The sequence below is a fragment of the Drosophila sechellia genome, chromosome 2R (assembly GCF_004382195.2).
Source record: "Drosophila sechellia strain sech25 chromosome 2R, ASM438219v1, whole genome shotgun sequence".
NCBI classification, from domain to species: Eukaryota; Metazoa; Arthropoda; class Insecta; order Diptera; family Drosophilidae; genus Drosophila; species Drosophila sechellia.
Genome location: NC_045950.1, coordinates 15,410,267 through 15,435,004, shown reverse-complemented (window position 1 = coordinate 15,435,004; position 24,738 = coordinate 15,410,267). Strand labels below are relative to the sequence as shown.

Sequence of the window (24,738 nt, the reverse complement as noted above, 5' to 3'; positions counted from 1 at the left end):
CTAGCAGCTATTGTGACACCTTAAAATGTATTTCTTGTGTTTGTTTTTCGGTCAAGCCATGGAGTGGAATCTTATTAAGGACCACCGAAAGCTACCACAAAGAGACACTGTTTGGTCTTTGAGTACCGTGTCCTGGACAGGATAATCGAATCTGTTGTCCAGGTAACCTTTTGGACAATTGAGTGGATGGCCGAAAAAGGTTAAGTCAGTCTGGTTTGCGAGCATTTAATGATGTTTGGCAACCACTTTGATGGACAGCTTTATTCAAGCGGTTTAGTTCATTTTTCCGGCTCATATTGTTTCCTCCGGATATACGATGTAATACCGAAATATATGGGAAAATTTCTGCTCAATTCTCTGCAGAATTTATTCACAAGCACACAGAGCCGCTTTAATGAAGAGCCTTGAGGAGCGAATCGTATCCCTTTTCGAATTTTTTTCAACCGTATCGATTGTTTGAGTGTGTGGGCATTGGCGATGAGTTGACTATATCTGCTGCTGATGTGTTGGCCTAATCATTCGACTGGAAATCGTACAAACAAAGGCACGCCTTCACGAATGTTTTTGATGTTGAGTGAGTGGGACTTTGACTGTGGCGGGTTGGGCGATATGGGCGGGGTGTCCAGGGGATACAGCCAGTGAGACCGTTGTGTTATCGGCTCGTCAATTGTGTCCTGGCCGTTATCCCTTTGAGCTTTGTGACCCTCTCGTCGAGCAAATAAAGTTTCTTCGCCATCGCACAAAAGTTGGCTTACATCTAGTTAATTAAGTAGCTATTACAGAGCCCACAGGCCACATGAAAGCTACATTCCAAACTATATTAAATACCACAGCTCACTCACTTTTTTGTTTAGTTGTCTTATTTCAAAATGATGTTTTAAGCCTCATTGTGAATTGAACAGAAAAAGCGATAAAGCAATCAGAATATAATTTAAGTTATTTTCGGTTCATGGAAATATATAATTGATCAGCTGAAGTTCTTCAACAAATAATGCAATTATATTCGATTGCACGGTTGATAAGTGATTAATCTTTTTTCGTTTGGGAATTTATTTATTTCCATTTGAGCATTTCAATTTATTCCCAGCAAAATCACCTGCGATGCGATTTATAAACTGACAGCGCCTGTAATATCGAGTCGATGAAGCGATTCTTTATTTTATTGTTTCTCTGCATTGTAAATTAGTTATATCGCCGCTGGCATAATCTATATGTATATATGATTATATATTAGCGCACGGAAGCACACATCAATCAAAATCGAACGGATATAATCAATCCTATTGAAGCGGGAAAAATCTGTAAAAATGCGAAATTTTATTACTGGTATATGTGCTCATGATGATTATAATTATTGTTATGGTGATTTACCTGTCTGCGCTGCCAGCGGACACAGTGCGTATGAGTGATGATGTGTGAGCGTTGGAAACCAATTACGTCGTGTATGTAATATCCCAATATCACTGAGTGGCAATAATAGTACAAATACATTTCCGTCGGGCACAAGACATTTCCGTCGGGAATGCAAATGTCTACTATATTTATATATTCACCCACTCATTTTAGGACATTTTTTCGATGATCACTTGGTAGTCAGTCGCCTGTGGCGAGTGCAAAGTTAATTTTCCGCCTAGTCCCCCGGTTTTTAATGAGAATTTGGTTGTCAATTCACGCCAGCGTTTTTGTATTTTTTTTTTTTTTTTGATAAAAATTATGTAAATAATGCAGGGGAGAACAATTTGTTTTGACTTTGACTTTGACTTTTGCATTATTTCCGTTGGCCGCTTCTTTCTTTCGCTTTTAATACCAAAAGTCAGCAGCGTAATAGAAAATTGTTTGCCTCATAATGGAAGAATAAATCTGCTAACAGCGCATTGGGCACGCGTTGCGTATACGAAATATAAGAAAATAATTGCTGCCTGCCAGCCACTGGCGACTAAATTGCTTTCAAAGCGAGCCCAAAGGCACACACTCATCACAACCAAAACGATGAGTTTGCAGAAAAGTTTCTTGTATTACCCAGAAAATGATTTCGTTTACAATGGAGTTTCCCTTGTTCATTGGCCCTGCCCCTCGAAAGTCAAAAAAAAAAGTCCTGTTTATTGGCCCTCCTGTTGACCAAAACATTCGTTTGGTCTTCCCTGGCATTTCCGTGCACATCCTGGAGTCTTCGTCACGAGTGTCCCGAATCTCGAGTCTGTCATGGGCATTGCTCTGCCGATGTTTCTCGTTTTGCAACCGCCATAAATCACTATTATCTGAGGCAACATTTTAATGACTTGGGACATTTGCATACCCGTACACCTGTTTACTCGTGGGGCGGACAGGGGGCGTGGCCGGCCTCTTAAGTGTGCCGGCCAAATTGTAGTTCAAGGACTTAGCAATAAGCCGTTGGGGCTTAAAGGCTTCAATGATGTCTGCAGAGCAACCGCAAAGTCCCCGGTGCGCAATTCTCGTTTATTGTTTCGGTAAATTTACATTTGTTTTGAATGACTAACGTTTGTCCTTACGAAACGAAATTTATATTCTGCCAGTCCCAAAAACACACATATAATTTAGGGTATTAGGCAAAACCTAAGTCTATCTATCTAGCATGTTAAATGTTTCAACATTTTCCCCGGAAAAGTCTGTGCCGCTGGATGAAAGGATTGGTGTATTCACAATTTCCATATGTGGCCGGGCGAGAGGAAACTCATATTCCAATTCACGGCTTTCGGTTTTCCATTGAAATCACTCAATTGTGTGAATGGCCAATAGCCCAAAACATGTGCCATAATTCGGCTTTTGCTGCTCGTGTGCATTTCCATGTTTGAAGAAAACTTCCAATTTTCAGAGGATTATTTCTGGCTGATTTGAACGAATATTAGATCATGGCTTTGGAATTAAAGCCAAACATCATTTTAACTCTTTTTTGCTTTTGATATGAACTAAACCAAGGGCATTCCGACTTCGCTCCGGCTTTTTATCGCTCCAGCTGTTGACCCGCCAAAGCTGTTTTTCACTTTTCCCGGTGACACATGGCCCCACCCTAGCAGCCTTGGATTCTTGGAATCTCGCATGCACAACAAAAATGGCAAAATAGCAAAATGGCAAAATGGCAAAGCCAGCAACAGGGCCAAAAACACAAGTGGAAACACAAGTATGAATATGAAATTCCGTCGGGGGCCCAAAGGACCTGGCTTTTAATTGTGTGTCGGAAATTATGTTTCACTTTTCCCACCTCGGGCGCATCATCAGCCAGTCTCGACGGTCTTTTGTTACCCCAAGTAAAAGTGGCCCAAGGCAAGTTTCTACTGCAGTGTAAATTGGAGGCTTTCCGTAAAACATGACTCCTGCTAAAAAAAAGGAGCACGACTTCGTACAATTGAATAGCGGGGTTTTTTGGTCTAATATTTTTTTGTAACAGCAACTCGGATCATACAGTTTTAATTGGTCTCTCTGGCAAACATGTTTTGCTTTAAAGGGTTATACGAATTTTTTACTGATTTTACGTTTTGTATACTTGCAGTATCTTTGGACTTCAGTTTACAAGCGGAGCGTTTAAAATCGATTTGACAACACACTACACATTCCAACTACAAACAGAATTTAGTAATTTCCTCGGAGCGACGACAACTTTGGAACTTGTAAACCTTGCGGCTTGCAATTGCAAACTGTGCAGCCAGGCGCCTAATGTCCTCAGATTAAAGTGCAATCTAATTGATTGGCCAAGGAGCAGTGCGTCGAGCAGAGGTGCAACTAGGAGCTGGCACTGGATTGCGGGCGGCTGGTGGACTGATCTGCGGATGCATTTCGCTTGGACGGGGGCCCGACAAAGACAATACGGAGGGTCTACGGAGTGCTTTGGCCCGTTTACGCAACAGAACGGGCCCCTCTCTTCCACAACAACCCACCCCGCCGGCCTCTCCCCTGCCTCTTGCCAGCACCCACAGCAACATCCACGGCCACGCCCACATCGCGGAGAGAGGTGCCGGTGGCAGGTGCAGCAGCTATTGCCAGGAATCTTCGCGTAACTCGGCGCTCGCTGGCCTAAAGTCAAGTGAAGCGGGCCAAGGAGCCGCTGCATCAACAGGATCTTCGGGAAAAGGACCTGCCGCAGACGTTAGCCACATCAATGGCCTCGCCCATCATGTAAGTACTCCATGGCTCAACCGCAGATATGCCGCGTAGAAACCTTATCCATATCTGGGGGAGGTAACCAAAGCTAGACTGGAGCTGCTATTGCCGAAGTATTTTGTATGTTACACCTGACACCGCATAATTCCCCAAAAGTGCACCGCAAGCTTGAATTGTTATATATGATGTGTGATAATATTTGTATTTAAATTGGTTTGGTATTGTCAAATGGAAATACCCATTTTCATGCAGTGTAAGAATGATCGAAACTTTACATTTATTAAATTCGCTGGAGCTTTGGTAAACGAATATGACAGTGGGCTCCATTATCAACTGGCGTTTCGGTCAGGTGTTAACTGAAATTATTGTGGCAGTCTCGTTATTGGTAATTCGATTTCCACTTACATCACCCTATGTGGGCCGCAAATTGGTTTACCCAGGGTCGAATGGAACAGGGTCAGCACGTGAGTGGACCCCAATTTAAAGGGCATTTCCGAAAACAACGACACCGACATAATTGCGTAACAACATTTTACCATTAGACTTAATTAAACCGTCGTTGAAAATAACTGAATGTGGTTTGGGGAAATGGGAAAGACGTAGCGTGAATCTGCTGCAGAAACTCAGACGAAACCAGCATGAAAATGGGAGACACTTGAGCTGGATGGCAAGGACAACATGCTGAGGAATTTTAATGAGATTTAGGGTTTGCATTTAAAGCGATTTCACGCATTGCAATTCCGGCGGCAGGTTAATAAGGATTGGCTTTCCATTGCAAATATAGCCACCATATTATTCCGCGAACCTTTTCCACAGAAAATCAAATGACGATGATGATGATGATGATAGGATAGGTAGCATCTGCCAAATTTGGTAAAAAATAAAAATGAAATGCCATGGCCAACATCAGAGCATTTCTGCCCAAAAAAAATATACACGTAAGACCACAGATTGTAATGTGAAAATATTGGACCAAGCCTCCATTTCATTTGGCCGAAACTTTCGTCATTGGAAAGCAACGGCCATCATCACCGTTCCATTCTCTTGCCAATTTATAAAGCCCTTATTTCGGACCGGGCCAAGAGGATTAGGCTAAAATATTTGGCATTCGGCGGGGGCTTTTGTTTTGCTTTTCGGCCTGCCAATTCAAATTAGAGTGTTGAGAGGGGATTTACTCAGCGGCTTAATTAAGCGGCATTATAATAATGTTGACGCTCGTCTGTTGTTACAATTTCAATTGTTATTGCCACACACAGTTAGAAAATAATTACACACTGCTAATCGAATTCGTAAGAATTTTACAATTTTAATATGCATTCCTAACTCTTTAAACGAAATGAAAACGGATTTGCTATGTATTTCGCTACTTTCTTAATAAGTGTAATTACTTCTGATGGCGTAGACGTTTTAGAGTGAACCAATTCACCTTTGACGACTGTATTTTATTCATGAATAATTAATGAATTGTGTTATGATATTCGCAAGCAACCCTGGCATTTTTGGCATTGATATACTATATATACATATACTTGAAACATGTCGTTTACAATCACCCTTTCGCCGATGCCATGTTGCGGTTATGGGTTTTTGGGGGCAAACAGCTCCGCCCAAGGAGAAAATACATCCATTGGGGACCACTCACTTTGAACTCCAGCTCAGCTCAGGTGGCTGGTCTGATTGATTTGATTGCTGTCACCTCGGGCTTACGCATCCGAACATAGAGATTCGGATGAAGTGCTCACCATGACAGATGGAGTCATTCAAATTCGTATGTATATTGCGGTTATCCTACCGGTTGAATTTAAGCCTCTTATCCGCAGGGGTAAATATTCATAATTTTTCATTTCCCCCCTGGGCCATTCGTTTCCCATTAAGTTAAACGAAGCTGAATTTGCACGCAGTACGAATGGGTGTATCCTTTACTGTCTGCTCAGTTTGGGATTTTCCTGGGTAAATCGGTTAAAATGCAATTATCGTTGGCAGTTGCAATGCGAAGGCTGTTTCATTTGGCCGGAAATCGAATTGATTTGCTGCATGACCACAGAAGAAGACAGGTGAAACGAACCCATGCGACGACGATTTATGGCCAGGAATTAAGCCCCATTGAATTTGTATAAATGAGAACGTAATACCGGTGGAGCGAGACTCGCATAATTGAAGGCCCATTAAATGGTAAAATATAAAAATTGATGCCTCGCCTATCCAGCCCATTCCAACTTTCGGCGGAAATTGAATTTGATAAACTTTCTAAAGGCAAGCGGCAGAAGAAGAGAGGAGTTTCTAGGCAGCAATTAGTCTTTTTTAGGAGGATGTCGATGGGTGGGATGGGTTTGGGTTTTGGGTGGAAAACTCGGTCAGATGATGGCTACGTGCCATGCGTCAGCTGGAAAAATGGGAACCAAAAAGTTTGTTTATGCTTAGACTTTTTGGTCGGTTCCTCAGATTCGGGGGACCATATAGCACCGGAGCTCTGGCTTCGACTGCTGCTGTCATTCAAGTGTTTTAATCAATTCTGATTTAATTTTACGCCCAATTAAGTGTGAAAAGCGTTTGATGTTGAGCACGGGTGCGAGAGGCAAATGGCTCCGTATCCGGCCCCCCGTTCCCATTCACCGGTTTTTCCCGAGCAAGTCACGCACGCGTGAGCATTGAATATGCCATATGTGTGGGGGTTCTCGCCCTTTATGGCTCCCTAGCTCCTGGGCCACATAACCTCCTCGGTTCCAGGATTCAGCTGGGTTCGGTTAGCGACTTTATTTAATACGCAGCACTAGAGTAAACGCATTTTTAGATGTATGTATCCGCCTGAGCTGGAGAAACTCACCATCACCGCCGCTTGAGTATCCTTGCCTTGTGGTTTCCGCACCCGCCCATAGCTCACCGCCTCGCTTACGCTCACCCGCCATTTCTCTCTGTGTACCCGCTAACCATGGAACCACTTTCTTCCTATCACAGAGTCAGCCGTGGCATATAGTTCCGCCCCAGCATTATCCACTAATCTCTATCAACAGCCACTGCCAGCGGGCCGCTCCTCCGGCTCCAACTCCAGGTTAAGTCTGTTGGAGAGCTTAGTCTGCATGACTGCCGATCCCATATCGTTGTGCTTTTGGATTTGTTTGCAGGTAAACACATGAAGACCTCATCATTTATAATATTCGTATATGAAAACGTTTTCAATTCGATTAATTTTAAACGTTCAATATTTACATAGCTCGCAAACTCTTTAAGCCCAAAAAGATTTTAAGCCTTGATGGCCCTTCAGGTGCCACAACTCCTCCAGCCGGGTTGTAATGTGAATTGTAGTCGTAAAGCAATTTTCTTTTACTTTTACAATGCCAGAGGAAATGTGTGAGGTAATATATGGTTGCCAGGAGCCGCTGAAAATTGTATCTCGAATTGTATCTCCAGAATTAACCCATGAGAATGAACAAAATTATACGAATCTATTAAAGTAGCGCAGATAGAATTTACTTTATTCAGGACTTTCCATGTATTACTTTTTGACATCGATTTTTGTGCACATTAATTTCGATATACATTATTGATTAAATTTAGAGTTTTGGAGATTGTTGTTGTAAGGCTACACAGGTATAATTGCAAGGCGTTTCACTTTTGTTTTTACAAGAATGGTATTTGTATGTGCTCGTGTTTTAACTTGGTTTTCAAAGACGACTGCCTTTCTCAGATGAGAGCGTTTGTTTCGTAAGCTAATTAATCGTATTCCAATTCAGTCACAATTATTTCTCACTTTGCACTGTCGTCAAATTGACATCTTTGTGTGTGTGTGTGTATTACACGAGTGTGGTAGTGGTACTATTCCGACTACACTTGGAAATTTAAGCACTAAGTCCACTCATTTTACATTTTACGCAACTTGTGCGCTGTTTACAGCGTGTAGAGTGTGTGTAGAGTGAGTGTACGGATGAACATGGTTGGATTGTAGTAACTTAACTAATCTTAACTGGTAACTTAGAACTAACTGAATTGTCACTAGTGTTACGTTGGCCAAAAGCAGCCGTCGTTTGTTAGCTAACTCTCCATTCAGAGGCCAATTTTGATATATATCCATTTTTGCATAATTTTTTTTTTGGAAATTTAGCAACTTTCAATTTTCAATCTTGCTGAATTTGTTGTATTTCAAGTACGTGTAGAACGTTTGGAAATTCGCTAGGAACAAATTTTGGTATACTGTGACAGCCGAAAAAAGCGAAACGCGAAAAAAATTCGTTCTTTTTATAACACCAAACGCTGGCCCCGATCGAAATAGCTTTGTCTTGGCCAGCGTTTCAGGCAACAGGTGGATTACTAGGGCCTATTCCACCTGATTTGCCTGTACTAAATAACGGTATGCGTATAAAAACAAGGATATCGAGGGATAGAGAGAATGTAGTGTGATTATCCAAAACTAATTCCCTAGTGCTTGCGTTGCGCCTACGTCGAGCAATCGAAAAGCAATCCTTCAAGGATCAGGATAGCCAGTTTTCGTTGCTCGCGCTTTTTTTTTCGAGCTGTCTCATCTTAAATGCAGTTGTACATTTATAATTTTTTTTGTTTAGAAGACCAGGTTTTCTTAAATGATCTGATCCCTCTCCACGCCGAGGCCCCAGTTTCCAATGTTGTTTTGTTTCGTTTTTTTCATTTTTTTTTTGGAGGGTCACTATATCGACGCTTGAGTCGGTTTGCGTGTGTGTGTTTGCTGTGATGTGTGTGGTGGTGGTGCTATAATGGGGTGATTTTCGATTGACCCCGCTGGGTGGCTATAGGTGGCATTTGGATGGCCACCCAACGCGGTGCACATCCCATGGTGCGAGCGGTACTTAGTAGACAATGAGCAGGTTGTTTTCATTGAATCCGGCCGAGTGGCCAGCATTGCGAACAATGAAACAAGATCCGTCGAAGTGCATGCGTTTCTCATTACGACTGCAAAAAAAAGACATAATATTATTAAATAAATAAACAAAAGGTATCTTCAAATATCCGAAGATATTTAAACTGTGCATTAATTCTGGGAAATATTGCAAAAGTATAGAATCAATATCGAATAAATATACGACGAGAACATTGCATTCTTCGAGTGCATCATTATTGCAAATAGGTGGGAATGCAGTCGCCAACTCACCGGACGAACAGATGCGAGGTCTTGCCCAATGAAGCCGTGCAGTGGATGCCGGTGGTGGTCAGGGTGGCGGATCCATTGCCCGGACTGGTGCGAATCAGGCACTTGCTGTGCTGGCGGCCGACCTTGACCAGGCCGTCGGCCGCCTGGGTGATGCGGAATCCATTAATGTCGTACACCTCGGTGCCGTCCTCGGCGCAATTGTAGGTGGAGTTGGCGATTACTTCGTGGGCATCGGACACAAAGGATGGGCCGTGGCGCGAATCGCTGGAGGGTGTTGGGTGTTGTTAATTGGAAAGAGGAGCTTGGCGAATTTATTTAGGCAAATTTCGTGCTTAACTCACTCATAGAACACCGCCAAGGTGTAGTCCTTGGTCAGGTCGGTGAAGGTGTCGGTGGTGGTGCGAGTGCCAGCTGTGTCCACCAGATAGATGAGGGCACAGGACTCGCTGGTGAAGCTAACGCCCTTGTACCACATTTTTGCATAGCGACTGGAAGAAAATGGTTGCAGCTATAGTTGCATTGATTTTATACGAAAATCGAATGAGAAGTTCAAGTTTAAATTCCAAATACTAGCTCGCCACTCTTAAAGTAAAGCAACTATTCTATTTCCAAGCTTACACAAAGTTGTTGGCCTTCATTCCGTCGTAGGTGACGATCTCCACCTTGGAGCCGCTCTGCAAGATGCGCCCATTGGGATGGATGAGGGCAGAGTTGCTGCAGTTGCGCGATAGGGCGGCGGCCACCATGCTGCGCTGGTTCAGCACACGGACAGCTTTGTCCAGGGTCATATCAATGCTAGAATAGGGGATGATTTGGAATGATCAAGGGATTAACATCCCACTAAGTTCACTTACCGAACGCCATCGCGCAGGCGCAACTGGATGGTGCCATTGGACATGGCAATGGGTCCAGATCCTGGACAAGGTGGTGGTGTGTTGTTCTCGAACTCAAAAGTGCGCGAGCTGAGGCGATCCATAGCAAAGGGTGGTGGTGGCATTGGCGATGGGAACTGCTGGGTGTGATGTGCCTGTGGCTAAGTAGGTATCCGCATATTTCTAAAACACGAACGGGGCAATAAATCAAAGCACTTACCATGCAGTAGGCTCCATCCACCTCATAGCCATAGCCAGAGTTGAAGCGTCCAGTGAGACTCTTGCCGCTGCGCGTTATGTTGCCGGCATCCATGTTCCAGCCCACGGCCTCGTAGCCGGCACCAGACTGCGGCACGACTCCGAAGCCCGAGTGGGGAGCAGCGTGCATGCCCATATTCATGTAGCTGCGGCCGCAGTTGTTTGTCTGGCTGGAGCACTCTTTGGCCAGGACGGAGGTGCTGGTGCCCACGCTGGCGCTGTTGCCCATGCTGCTGCTGCTGTTGCCGCGCTCCAAGCCGCGCTTCACTCCGCCAGTCAGCGAAAGGCTGCTCATACGTGTTGCCAATGGGCTGTTCATCGACGACACAAAGCGCATGGTGGCTTGCTAGGGATCGGTAGGGGAAAGGGTATCAGATAGAACATCAAAGATGACTGGCAAAAAAATAAAAAGATAAGATGACTTGCAAAAAATGCGAAGAAAAGATGACTTGCAAAAAATGCGAAATATGCTAAGTGACATGATTTTTTGCATATGCCTTGAAAATGGAGGCAACCCTATGGAGAAGTGACAACTCTACTCACCGGCGATGGGTTGTTGTTGGTGAAAACGGAACGCTGGCGCACACCATTTGGAGCCTTGGTGGGCGAGCGCAAGATGTTGTTGATCTTGTCGTTCAACTGGGCGCGGGACAAGAAGTCCTCGGCATTGAAGATGCCAACGCGGCCGCTCTTGGGCGTGGCCAAGGGTGCGGGACCCGGAAGAGCCAGCTCCTCGACCTGGGGCTCATCCAGGGCGCCGGTGTGCTGGCACTGCACCTCCTTGGTGCTGCTGGTCTTGGGTGCAACGGTGTCCTGGGCGTCGGTAACCATTTTGTCAAGATTCGATTGTGAAAACTTTATGGGAAAACCGTATTGGAATCGAATGGGTGATGGATTGGTGTTCTTGGTTGAACCGGGACCTGGACTTTGGTATGTGGATCTAAACGAGAACGGCACAGGCGGCGTGCTGACTGCGAAAATCAAAGTACTCTGCTCGACACGGAACACAACGACTCAATGAGAGGAATTTAATTTTTACTTTTTATGACTTTTCAAGAGCACTGCTCGCTGCGACAATTTTCGAAAGAATGACTGGCCTGAAGTGCCGATTTAAGGATGTGCCATCAATTCTGACAGTCCCTGGCCTACCGGGTTTTTCGATAGTTGAAAGTGTCGTAATATCGAGTACATATACTTTCGATACTTTCTTTTCCTTTCTCATCCCTTGAGCATTTGAAGCCCTGGCACTTTTAGATTTCCCGTGAAAGTTCAACGTATATCCGATTAGTGCTGCATACTTTTAGACGGCAAAAAGTTGATTGAATTCAAAATAACGCATTTAAGGACGACACTGTAGTGCAACCCATCTCCTGTCGCTTTTAGTGGCCGGAAAACGAAGTTTCGCCTTCGTAATTGAATCGAGAAATAGACTTGAACACACACAGCAGTGCTACCAGCAATTTATTGCCGCTCATTTTTATAGGTTCTCCGCTGCAAGAGGCTTAGGCTTTAAGATTTATTGGGAAACTGAATTTTCCGAGCGGCAGGAAGTGCAAGAAAAAGTGCCGTCATTCTTATCGAACTGGTTAAATGCTGAACAAGTGCAGAGTGGCAAAGTTTTGAAGCGTTGGCAGGAAATGTCAAGAGTCAGATAAAAGTGATGTTTGCACGTAGCACAGTTTAGTACTTTGCTAATAAAAAAGCTATCCCCTTCTAAAATGTTGCCTTAACCTGGCTTAAATTGTTGCCAGAGTCACACAATCACTCAATTTAAATTTAATATACCGTTAACTGAAACTTTTAAAATGCCATATTTAATAAGATGGTATTTATGCAAAATACCTTTACACTATTCCAGTCGAAAAGCAACAAATTTTTGGATTATTTCTTAATGACTGAACACTAAAGTCATAATATTTTTTGGTAATAGCTCCTTAATCGTTTTTCTTGTCGTTTATTTGCCATTTTATTTGCCAGAATGTTGACATATTAGCCAAAATTTTTGGCAAACCCCCAAGGTCGTTTTGTTTCCAATTTTGTGGGTTCACTAACTCACCTTCAGTGTTGCGAAGACCCTGAACTTCCGGAACTATTGTGTTTTGGTACGACTGTCAACTCTTTCCGCTCCCATGATTGATTTTGCCTCTTGATTTGAATACACACACATATGTGTGGATTAGTTTGGTTAATGAGCGCATTGACTCCTTGCATTTGGCCATCGGCCCACGCAGATTTAGATTGACACTTTCGCCATCATTTTTATTTAAATGGACGCGTTTATTTAGACGCTTGGTTGGCATATTTTTTTAAATTTTATTTTTGGCACTTGGTCGGGTCATTAAAATTCAGCCACTGCAGCTGCAATTCCGCCCACGCATCGCATTGACTCAGTTTTGAGCAGCACCAACTGAAAGTGAAAATGTTTAATATATTTATAGCAGGAATGCAATCGCATATGCATTCAATGAAATACGGAAACTCATTTGTAAAAAGCACCCCGCCCACCGATGTGATTTTTCCGTTGTCACTTTCGCCAGCCGCAAGCGAACAAATTGGTTAACCTCCTTTTTCAGTATTTATCGTTGGAAATATTCGCACATATTCAGACAGCTGAAAATTCGGATTTTCAGCGCGCGTCGTTGGAATAGTTTGCTGAATTTTGAATTCAACTTACAATTAGGCTCGTTTTGTAAAAGCCAAGGCACTTTTGATATGAAAACTAAAAGGAGAACATTAGCCAAATGAATACGGCAAATTCGCTTTTATTTGCCGAAGCTCATTAAAATGTGGAAAACTATTTTCGCCTTCTGCAGTCGGGGGCGAAGGTCAGTGAACTTTGGCGCAGACAAAGATCATAAAATCCATACTAGTATAGCGGCTATATATAGAAAGTGCATAGGACTCCAACTTGGGCAGTGTTGCAATCTTTGACGTCACCGTTCGCGTGTGTGGCAGTGGCAGTGGTAGTGGTGACCACTCAGATTGATGAGAAACTTATGGCATAATTGAAATGGCTTTTAAAATCCATTTGTTCAGCGCCTTCTTCCTTATTAAATCCTTAGCAATTTTCATTAAAAACAATTAGCGCCAACGACGCCACTTGCCTTTGTCGACAATACCAGCCCCTTCAGTTTCTCCTGGGGGGCAGGAGGTGCTCGGGAATTGAATGGACTGGGCTGGGATGGGATGGAAATTAATTGATTGTCAAGATGAGGCAACGGCAACCGAGCTGTGTAAACAAATAAATGTGTCTGGTCATTCAGCGGGAGATCTTTGTTGTCGCCTCTAGATGATAATGCCGCCCCGCTGTCAGCGATGGAATTACACTCACTATATTTATATATATATATCCAGATATTCCGATGCACATACATTTGCGGATCTGAACCGACTGGCACGCGACGCTAAAAGCCTCTCGGCTTGACTTCCATCAATATTTTGGCATTCCCGGCATTATTCTGGCCGCGTCGAATTCCTTGGTGACTTTTCTGTTTACACAATCCCCTTAAATCCCGTGCCCCCGCCTCGCCCCCTGCAAGGTGATTCACGGGGATTTCCTGGAGACGAAGAAGCCACCACATACGCGTGCTCAAAAAAAAAAAAAAATTATATGAAAACAGATTGAAAGGTTGGTCAATTGGTGGTCTGGGCCAAAAGTCTGCCGACTGCCAACGGCCAACTGCCACCGTTTGACGTCATCGGCTCTTCGGCACTTGCCAAAAAATCCGCCCATCTCATACGCTCATGTCTATGGTCTTATAGTTCATCAAAAAGGTGTGCCAGGCGGTTTTTTCCCCATTTTTTTTTTTTTTTTTTTTGGCTGCCTGGGTTAAACTTTCGCAAGATGTTATGTGTGCTGGCGCTTTGCCCGCGTTGTCGGTCCGAATTTCACGCTTCATTGGCGGGCAAAAGTGACGTTGTCGCGTCTGCTTTGATTTTGATAAAATAGGCCAAAGTGTTCATCAATAATCATTTCTGTAAAGATCGGTGAGCGAAGCAATTATTTTTACAAAATTTACAAAGAGCCTCGCCAACGAAAGCACAAGATAAGTTGGCCCAGGCATGGCAATTCATTTTTTTTTTTTTTGAACATCCTTCACACGTCAATTATTGTTCTACTTTTTAAGAAATATTATGTCAACAGTTCTGGGAAATACATAAGCCATGCACGTGATTTTTTGCAATGCACTTGAATTAGTTTTTATCAATTAAATTGAATTTTGTCAAGCAATAGGCAGGCAGCAAAGCCCGATTTTGTCGATAAAGTGGAAACAATATAGTTATTAATTCCTAAGTAGGATATTCAAATGAATAACATGTATATGAACAACATAGTTTCCACTTTAAAGGCCATGGGTAAGTTTAAAATTTAATTCTTGACATTTAGTAAAGAGAAGTATATAGCCGCACCGCCAGCAACCGCAACTTTATTTATTTAATTTTAATTACTTTACTTAAATTTCCATTTATCAAAGAAAACCGCACGAATTTGGCGCAGCCCCTAGAATATTCCTCATATTTTATTCATTGGTAACCCACATCGAAAGCCACTGTACAAATTTATACATAAGAATTGTGCAAAGAGCCAGGAAAACGCGGACGTGCCTCTTGGCAGGTGCCACGCCCACTTTCCCGAAAGTGTTCTACATTCTCCTGTTTTCTTTCCACCTTGCTCCAAGAATCCCGAGAAGGTATAAATCAAGTGGCTTTCACTTCTGCCTGTTCCGCCTTCGCAGGTTTCATATATATATTTTATTTTTTTCTGTTGTTTTTGGCGCATATTAATTTGTGGAATTTTGTCAAAATGAATTGTATAATTTTATAACACATGCTCAGCTTTATTTGATGTGCCGTGTCTATAGAAGCGGATATAAGTATATAACGACTCGCTTTCTTCCCTCCCACTTTCGGGTGGAATAAACTGTCCGTTTTATAGGACAATATACCCCGGGATCGGACAAGGTATCCGCACCCAGAGACAATTACAAATGCATTGGCAATTGCAGAGCAGAGACAAGGGTTCCATAGTTTCCGGCACGCATTTCGCTCGCTCGCTGGAGCGGCAAAAGAATCGGCCAGACACGCCGTCCAGACGGACGGGTTCAACGCACTGGTTGGTACTGATGGAATCATCGGGACACCCAGCCATTGTTGACTGCCAATTGGCCATAACCAGACCGAGCGTCGAATAATCACAATCGGTCTGAACTATTTGCAATTCCCCAGCCCCAAAACCCGAACATCTAGCGCAGAAAACCCGCAGACTCAGAAATGTGGAACCATTCCCATTCCCATTACCATTTCCATCCCGATGCCATCCCATCGCAGCAAGAACCCATCACTATAGCCATCCTCCCGAGAACTGTCAACATTCCGTGGCGTCCTCATTTCGTGGCGAGTGAATTTACAATTTCTGCAGCGAGCACACCTTTTTGCAGTTTACATGAAGCGAAACAAATAAACGAAGTGAAAGTGATTTTTTCTGCTTATAATTATGTTCTTTGTTTTATTTGAATGGCTACTGATGCAGTCGGAGCAACAAATATTTATATTAAGTGTCCCTTTCATCTTGATCTTAATTTTTTATGCAGTCTCTTGTATCCTATTTAATTCAATTTTAATTTGTATTAAAATGCATACTACGTTGCCCTTTCTATTGTGATTAAATAGTAGTAATACTATTTTATGTTTATTATTATATTATATATTTTTAGATATATTTCGACCATTTTGTTACGTAACTTAATTCAGAAATTTTACCTTGCGATAGGTAATTTCTCTCAGTGCAGGCTGTAAGGTAAAATTCCCGTAGCTCTCTGTGGGGGCTGGATAACTGCGAATGCGAATGGGGAAAAAGTGAACCACAACCGCTGCCCATTTTCGTGTGTCTCCGTTGTTTATGGTCCGTTGCGGTGGCCACCGCCAAGTGCACATCTTCATCCTCCACCGGCCATTTGCGCCACCCACACATCGCTGGGATCGGATCACCTCAGTTTGGTGGAGGCGGAATGCTTTCATGATATTTCTCGGCGCTGTCTTCTTATTGGGATCAAGTCAATATTTGTCGAGTAAAAATTACTTCCTGCTCCGAAATGGTGGCATCTCTTAAGTAGCCCCGTTCCCGAAAACTGCCTGCCACCTTGATGTTGGCATTCCTGCCGCCCTCTTAATTTACGAAAAATTTTGTATAATTGTTTGTATAACTTGATGAGACCAAAAACGTTTTAATTAGGCACCGTTCCACATTTTGGGACCTGCAACTTGCCTTCTTTTAATGAAAAAAGTTGCCTTATCTTTCATGTTTTAAGAATTGCAAGCGCGAGTTTTTGTTTAATAAATATTATATGTTGTGATTAAACAAACTTCTTCGTGTGTATTTTATTTCTATGGAAAGAAATTTTAAATTTAAAAATTGATGCTATGAGCAGGTTGCCACATATATACTATGTACTCAACTTTTTGTTATTAAAATCTTTTATCATCTTTGACGGTTTTTATTATTAACGATACATCCATATGTATGGCAAGCTATGGTCACCACTCCATCCAAAATTAAAACACATTAATATTCAAATTGAATTATTTTAGTGAAGGCTTGTTCGAGAAAGAAAAAAGTGGAGCAAACCGGCGTGTCATTCAATTTTGCAGAGCACATGTCCACTTCGGGATTGAGTTTCGATTTTTGCTGTCTGGCCGGAAGGGAGTTAAACCGGAAATGCGAAAGGGGCGGAACCGCCTACTCCCCACCTTTACACCACCCCACTTCGCACTTGTCAGATGGGGGCGGGTAAACTTGGCCGTTGTGCTTGTTGTTGTCGCAGCTGTTTGTTTGTTTGTTTGTTGTTTGCTTTTAGCCAGCGCCAAAAGCGTGTCAAACGAAACTGGGAACTGAAAACGGGCGGGCGTTTTACACATGGGTACTTTAATGCGTTGAGCTCGGCAAACACAAATTCAGAAATGTGTACCCAAGAAGTCAAGGACTCGGGAAAGCTCTCAGATTTATTCGGTGCAACACAAATGAGGCAAGGCAAACAAACAATCAGTCGAACTGATTGCTTATCCAAAATTATAGTCGATTCGCGAGGCTACAAGGCATCCTCTAACTGGCCTGCATTTTTGGCGGTCCGGCCTTCAAACGAATTTACATTAGATTTTTGCCAATCGCACTTGAGTTTTCCACTATCAACGCGTAAAGATGTCAGCGAATCCATTAGAAAAACGCCATTAGCGTCGCCATTTGGTGTCATTAGCTGGAATTCATAGTCGTTCTTGAGCGCGTGGACATGCCGGAACTCAAAGGCGACCTTTGATCCAATGATGTTGGCCTAAAAGCCTGGCGGTCGCTGCAATTACCGTTGAGGTTTCATGGGCCCATCTGTATCCTACATCCTGCATCCTGGATCGCAGTCACGCAAAACTTTGTCAACGCCTGCAACTGGCCTCAAACCGCAGCAATTAGTTGGTGTGGCCCCGTTTAATGGCCTTGTAATTGGTTATCGGCAGACCCTACTTAGTTAAAAGGTATCTGGCTTTATCACAAAAAAAAAGCAACTTTAATTGCAATTAGATGTTGTAGTAGGATAAAGCGAACCCTTGTTATACTCGTGCTTTTGGAAGTGGGTTTTCCAATGGGTCAAGCAACTCAAATCAGCAGTGAATAATTTAAATAATTACGTCGCAATTTTGAATACAAAATACATGGCAGTATGCATTTAACCGATATCTTGCTACCATTTTTAAAGACATTTTGGTAGGGTATTGAAAGCTTTCTATTCACTGTGGAAACTGGCAAAGTGCCACGATAATCAAAACGATAGCTATCCAGGGGCTAAGAAACACGACCTGACCAGGACTTTTTCCAGGAATAATAGCGTTGTGTATGCCGCTGCCACCACTTCCATTTGTCGAGTTTCTAACCCGACCATCGTGTCCATTGCAGCGGTCCTGTTGGCAGGATGTGAAATAAGTGCGAAACGTTTCATCTGGCTTATTGCCATACAGCATCTGCGGGAGAAAGAAGCCAATAAATAATATTTAAGTGGAGCATAAATGTAATATTCAAATGAAATCGTTTTTAATCACTTTTCATTTAAACAACTTTTAAATTCAACATATAAAGAGATACAAATATTTGTGGTTTCACTTACCATCGGCTTGTCCTGGCAGTCGCGCTGGAAGGACATCACCTTGCTCGAGTTACGCTGCAATGGTAGTGGCAATAGGAGATCCGCATTACAAACATATGCGCGACTGATTAATGATACCCACTTTCCCGATGCCACCAATTATCACGCTTGGTCACAGGGGCTTATTTGCATTTCGTATCTGCGAATCGAATTTGCATTTGCCCTCGTTTCAGCGGCCAAAGTAATTAATGCCCCAGGTCCCAAGTGCCTCAAAAAGCAAAAAAGAAGTGAAATAAAAGCAAAAGGCGGGTGAAAGGGTGAAATGCAGATGCGGATTGTAGATGTGCGGCACCGAGGCAATCTATGGCCCGAAAGCTAATGCGTAAACAAAGTTCACACTAGGGACATCGTCGGCATGGAGGAGTGGTGGTGGTGGGTCGTATAAAGTTTTAATTGCATTGCAGCCAGCTGGCTAGATGGCAATGCGACTAGCATAAGTTTCTGCTCCAGGCGGCTTTGATCCGCACGAAATTCAATCAGCGAATTCGGCCTGTCTAATGAGTCGCTAGCAAAATTTGGAAACCTCATTTGGTTATGTAAGACCTGGCGGACTGGGGCTTAAAAGAGGCGACAAAGTTGACTTTGTGGGGGGTCGTAAGCTGGCCTAAGCCTTCCCCGGGATCCATCGGCTACATGGAGTCTCGTTGGGTATGGGATCTCTGCACTGTATGTGCTCCTTATACGCCGCTCTGGCTTTCCATTAAATTATGGTAATGGATTTTTTATGCACTCTGTTTTCGCTACTTGGGCTTATTTTACAACCACTTCCCGCGTCGTTTCTTTGCTCCTTGGATTTGAGCCGCTTACTGCTGGAAATTAAAGCCATCCGAGCTGCGTCAATACTGTGAAAATAATCAAGGATGATTGCTGCACGCAAAAGGGGGGAATTAAACCTAAGGGAATTAATTCGATGAAAAATATTTAATGTTTAATAGCTAACTACAAAGTAATTTTCTTAAAATTACTTCACTGACAGCATTTTATGTTTACTTGAATAAGGAAGTAAAAAACATTCTGTTTGCATGCACAATATAAAATGCAATCTGAGATATGAAAACAAAATGATTTTGTGTAAATACCAGGACAAATATGTAGAAAGTGCACTAGTTACTTTCAGTACTTTTAATATTAAAGTTAGCATTGCTCATACGCCGCGTTGGCCGGCAGAAAGTGCAGCTCCGGATTCAATTAGTCGAAGTGGAGAGTTGGCTCGATTTAATGGCTCCTACTGTGTACATTCGTTGTTTCTGTGCTCATCCCTTACGTGGCAGTCGCTAATTTCACAAAAAGGTGCGAAACTTTAGCTGTGGCAACATTTAGCCAAACAAAGTTGAGCGATGCATAAAAATCAGGCATTCCATGTGCCACTTTGTTGCCGCAACAGCTGCGCTGCGGCAGCTCCAAATTGGAAGGATTGGGGAAGATTGGGAGCGAGTGTGTCTGCAGATGGCTGACGGCATACGTGAAGAGTTAAACGCTCCGCAATTCCCGTTTGCCGACGCTCGGGCCAGAAGTTTTTCCGCCTTTCCACATACGCAGCGTTGGTGGAGAAGTGGAAATTTGTACAGCATATTGGTACATATAGTTTTTTATTTTTTATACCCAAGCCCAGTAGTAGACATCACGCTTAACATCTTTAATCCTAACAACGAAATGTTTCCAAGGGACTGTGCTCTTAGAATGGTAATTATTGTTAAGGCGCTCAAAATGTATTTATTTCTTAAGAAATGTAAGTAGATTAATTGACAAGCATTGTTTTTACTGCTCTATTTTTTTTATCACATTCCTATTTTATTTTACAAGAATATTTGCCACTCACCCGCATTTCCACGCGCATTGTCACACAGTATTTCTTGGTGCAGTTGAGCACAGTAACAGCACTGGCGTTCTTCAGACAGGAGGTATCACTGTAAGCGTTCAAATAGGTGCACACATAGCAATCGAGCGCTGCAAAATACAAGATATATACTACTATATGTATTAGAGGATTGAACGAGGTCATGACGTTAAATTTGATTTTGATAATCATCGTGATGATCGTGTTGTCGCTGTGCTTTTCTTAGAATTTAATAATAGCCAGCCCCCCAGAGCAGTGGATGCAGCAAAAACAAACATTAGCAGCAATAAAAACACAATAATTAATTGAATTTAAGTGAGAATTTTGGCAGCAGACTTTCTGTCTATTTGCCAAGTGGCACGACAACGTCCTCGACATGTATCGCCGGCTATATCTATCTATATGGCTATACGAATAGCACAGTCTATATTTGAATCAGCCTTTTGTGTAATAACAGTGACGTCAATGGCCCCACTAGTGGCCACAATATCTTTGGCCCGAGATGTGTAAACGGATTGATGACACGAGACTTTTCGCCCGACCCTCGGCAATGGTGCTCTGTGCGTAAATCTAAGAAATCAAAAGACATTGAAATGATGGGTATCGAAATCCTTAGCGCTTACCACGAACACAAATCTATTTCTGTTCAGAATCTGCATTATGAGTTCTGCATAAAAGATTTGACCGCGGGGATCATTCTTGGCACGCTTCGATGCGGTTCGCGGTATTCGAAAGATAGAACATTGTATCATCCCGAGTGAAGCGGCTTACAATGGGCTCTAATCGGCGAAAAATTCAATATATTTTATATGATATGTGTGCCAAATAAATGTCATGAGTTTGCGGTTAGTCAGTTATTTAAAAATAGTTGGTGCCATGCAAGAAATTTTCATTTCTGATAAATGTATTGAGGTGATTACTCATAATACTTTCCACATAGTTTGTAATAGAAATGTATTTCATTTAAATGATGTGCAAAGTTTACATTCGTATTGTTTCATACCCACATACCCCTGTCAACATGGCGTATGAGTGACGTATTTATAAACTGTCTTGCCGAAAGTAGATTTGACTTCAAGTGTAACCATTTGAAAGCCTCATTTACACTTGATGGCAACTTGTGGGGGATGAAGTTTTTTTCTAAAATTAAACACAAATCCTTTGTAATTTGCATAAATGTAAAATTCAGTTCTAAGGATAGCCATTGAAGCTTGAGTGCCCTCAGTTCGCCGCCCTCGAAGAAGATTCGGCTTTCAAAACCGTCCGTTCCACTGTGACCGGAGGACTGCCGAGATCTTTGAGAAATGATTTGTATCATCTTTTGTGAGGCAATCAATAAATTTGAATGTGGTCATAGGCGAGTGACGTCGACAGCTGAACTCGACAAAACAGATGAAAATGAACCGAACCGAACGGAATTGTGAGAAAAGCACGGAAGGCACAGTTCGGTGAATCAAGTGGGGGGAATCAGGTCGCTGTATCCAATGCCCAGCAAAGTGAGGCGAAATGAGTGCCAAGAACACATTTCAGATTCACCTGATTTTTCTCGCTAAATTTGCGCTGAGTTATGAGTCGTGGCATGGCAATTTCGCAATAAAACAGCTAATTAAGTTAAGCGGAAAACGACCTGCTAAGCGAGCACTCAGTGCCAATCAGTGGGTAAGGTTAGGATTTAAATGGATGGATGATGGAACGGTTAGGGAAGCCCGTAGAAATACCATTCGAGAAGGCTGCTGACATTAAGACGACGCCGAGCACCGTGAATGGAAGTAGGGATTTTGACAGTCCGTGCGGCAGATTCATGGCGATGACTTCTATTGCGATTCCCGAGCTCTGACAGCTGCAGGCGCGAATCCGGACTGCTTGGCTTGACAACTGGCACTTGACTGACTCGAGTGAAGCTCGATAGGATAGCCGTCCATGTCGATTGATGTTTGATAAATGGCAAACAACAACAGATCGATATATGTACATAGGTACACACTTCTTATCGGCCGGCTAACAGGGAATGCAACTCTATTTGAACTGTAATTAATAGTAACAATACCGCTTCTTCTTTTTGCTTACAGCCCGACCGCTATGTCCCCGGCTCCCCCATCTTCCGCGAGACCAGCAGCCCAACGCCCCACCCCGCCCTCGCGGGGCCTATAACATCGCCGCCCACTTCAGCCTCCTCCTCCGCCTCCACCAGCACCGCCGCCGATAGCACCGCCAGCAGCACCATCACCGCACCAGGAGCAGGACCAGGAGGAACTTCAACTACCAGGAGCCGAGGAGCCAGAGGTGGGTGCACACGTCTGAATGAAAATTGAATTAAAAATTTACTTTCTCGTAATTGGCTTTTAAATCACTTGGGTTGCAAAACTAATTACAAAGGTGTCTCAAAGTGGGTGTTAAGCAAAATCAATGCTGCATGTTTAAGACATACTATGATAGAACTTTTGGTAGACGGTATAGTTGGTCTATAAATAGTAACATAAGTAGGCATCCAATAAATCATTTAAAAAAACGATGTTCTCATTTTCTTTCGAAATAGCATTTTGTATTATTTGCATCGAAAATGAGTGTTTCAATTCCGAGAACATTTCCATCAACTCAAACCCCCTTTTTTTTCTGCGTGTCGGGTAAGATTTGTGGCCTGATGGCTGATAGTTGACATAGTTTTCGCGACATTTGTGTAAATAATGTACAATGGCAACATGCAAATGGCCCTGCCCGTATAATTTCCGGGCCTGTCAAACTTTTCGCAAATTCTGGGCCAAACTCTTCGTCGCAGTCGACCTCTTTTTGCGCCTCGAGTTCCCTGACCTCCGGCGACAGTCGCCCATGGAGTGGACTATATGCCGGATATGGGTGAGATGGCAATGGCAAGGGGGAAAGCAACCTTATGGGGAATCTCTTTGAGTGCGCCTGGATAAACAACCACAATTAGGGTAGTGAGATGGCCGGGATATTCTGTCGTCCGCACAATTAATTGTGGAATGGAATTCGATTATTTGATGATTATTATCTCAGCGCTGTTTGATTGTGTGCTTTGTTTTTCCACGAAAAGTTCGCCACATTTACGTGCGAAAATCTCTCGCCCGTTTCCGCGCTTGTGGCCCGGGAAAATCCCCGGAGAATGGAGCTCAGTTACCCCCCGTTTTGGGGTTGACTCACTTAATGGCGCAACATGTGAGCCATCGACGAATAAGGTGGCCATGTCACGCTATAGTCCATCGATTTTATTTGTTGATTTAGGAGCGAACTATGGATTGTCGGAGGTGGGGTGTAGTTTGCAGCTATTAGCTGTCGCTTGAACTGTATTTATTACAGAAATTGTGGTATTTGTTATTCGAAAAGTAAAGGTGTATCATACTTTAATCGAAGAAGTTTTAATTGCATTTAAAGTTTAGGAAGGATATATAAAACCAGTTTGTATATATGGTTTTTAGTTAGCAAAGAGCCATTTGTGTTTATGTCTGCAAAACCATATAAAGCAACCGCAATGGGAAACTAAAAGCTAGAAGGAAAACCGCAAATGTCTCTTAACGTAAATAACCAGCTGACTCCTAATCCTCTCTTCCCACAGCCATGACGGCGTCTCTGGCTCATGCCGCACAGGGTAACCACAATAACAATAGCAGCACCAGAAGCACATCCAACTCCAGCTCCAACACCGGAAAGTCCAAGCCACCGGCTGGCTATATGAGCACCCGATCGGCGGCGATGATGGCCTTGGCATTGGGACAAACCTCGGGTGGAAGGAGCGACAAGACACCGCAAGCTCCTCGAGCCGCATCACCCGCCCAGTCGCAATCCCAATCCCAGTCCCAATCGCAGTCACCCCATCCCGGTGCTACCAGAAGGCTTTCGAATGCCTCTTCCCTACCCAGCAATGTGTCCAGATCCAAGCCGTCAACTCCGACGGCAACCAGGGCGGCAGCACAGCTAAACGGTTCCAGTCTCTTCTCCGGCGGCAGCAACTCCAGCGGCTCCGACAACGATGGATTCAGTGCGTCTGGCTCCTCGGCTGCCACTGCTCTGCGTCGCTTATATTTCAAGAGCGGACGCAGCATCAAGAACAAGATCAATGCCTCGACCACGTCGTCGACTCCTCTGAATGGACTACCTCTAAATCCGGTGTCCAGTGCCTATCACAACTCCGTTGGTGGACCCATGCACAATATGACGACTGCAGGTGGAGTGCCAAAGGTAGATATTTACAATAAAATATAGTGTATCTTAACGATTCAAGTGCACAGAAGCACTAGTTTCTATGCCATTTGCATTCATTTAAAACAGACACTCTGTTTTATGTTAGCCTGGCTTTAAAGAAACAAATTGGCAGAGATTACCACGAGCTTTTTA

The 24,738-nt window shown here is 43.3% G+C and overlaps 3 protein-coding genes across 4 annotated transcripts in view; 1 reads left to right on the top strand and 2 right to left on the bottom strand.

The window, feature by feature from the left end:
* The first annotated feature begins 4,035 nt into the window (after positions 1-4,035).
* Positions 4,036-24,738, top strand: part of LOC6609919 (platelet binding protein GspB) — a 37,803-nt gene continuing 17,100 nt past the window's right edge. Inside the window, exons 1-4 of the mRNA XM_032715143.1 lie at positions 4,036-4,131; positions 7,072-7,238; positions 22,458-22,671; positions 23,960-24,582. Coding sequence (XP_032571034.1) covers positions 7,194-7,238; positions 22,458-22,671; positions 23,960-24,582 — 882 coding nt within the window. The 5' untranslated portion in view covers positions 4,036-4,131; positions 7,072-7,193. The remainder of the gene's footprint in view (positions 4,132-7,071; positions 7,239-22,457; positions 22,672-23,959; positions 24,583-24,738) is intronic.
* On the bottom strand, positions 7,563-11,478 carry LOC6609922. The gene is made up of 7 exons (XM_002034536.2): positions 10,909-11,478; positions 10,328-10,711; positions 10,090-10,268; positions 9,854-10,030; positions 9,577-9,723; positions 9,236-9,499; positions 7,563-9,036 (listed from the first exon to the last, which is right to left on the bottom strand). Exons 1-7 carry the CDS (start codon positions 11,194-11,196, stop codon positions 8,934-8,936), a joined length of 1,542 nt encoding a protein of 513 aa, XP_002034572.1. The 5' UTR covers positions 11,197-11,478; the 3' UTR covers positions 7,563-8,933.
* Positions 15,856-22,270, bottom strand: LOC6609921. 2 transcript variants are annotated; one of them, XM_032715146.1, is made up of 4 exons: positions 22,107-22,270; positions 20,371-20,519; positions 18,513-18,566; positions 15,856-18,369 (listed from the first exon to the last, which is right to left on the bottom strand). In XM_032715146.1, the coding sequence occupies exons 1-4, from the start codon at positions 22,189-22,191 to the stop codon at positions 18,139-18,141; spliced, it is 519 nt and encodes a 172-aa protein (XP_032571037.1). In that variant the 5' UTR covers positions 22,192-22,270; the 3' UTR covers positions 15,856-18,138. The 2 variants fall into 2 exon arrangements, with proteins under 2 accessions (XP_032571037.1, XP_032571038.1); XM_032715147.1 differs by having other exon boundaries at positions 20,371-20,498.

Bases quoted from the DNA above. Each gene is read 5' to 3' on its own strand.
- LOC6609921 (XM_032715146.1), bottom strand. From the start codon at position 22,191: ATGAATCTGCCGCACGGACTGTCAAAATCCCTACTTCCATTCACGGTG. The intron at 20,520-22,106 runs GTATTTCTACGG...TACATATAGTAG, and splicing joins GTCAGCAGCCTTCTCGAATG to TATATATCTTGTATTTTGCA. The intron at 18,370-18,512 runs GTAAGTGAAACC...TTTCTCCCGCAG, and splicing joins ACTGCCAGGACAAGCCGATG to ATGCTGTATGGCAATAAGCC.
- LOC6609922 (XM_002034536.2), bottom strand. From the start codon at position 11,196: ATGGTTACCGACGCCCAGGACACCGTTGCACCCAAGACCAGCAGCACC. The intron at 10,712-10,908 runs GTGAGTAGAGTT...ACCGATCCCTAG, and splicing joins CCAACAACAACCCATCGCCG to CAAGCCACCATGCGCTTTGT. The intron at 10,031-10,089 runs GTAAGTGAACTT...CCCCTATTCTAG, and splicing joins CGCCTGCGCGATGGCGTTCG to CATTGATATGACCCTGGACA.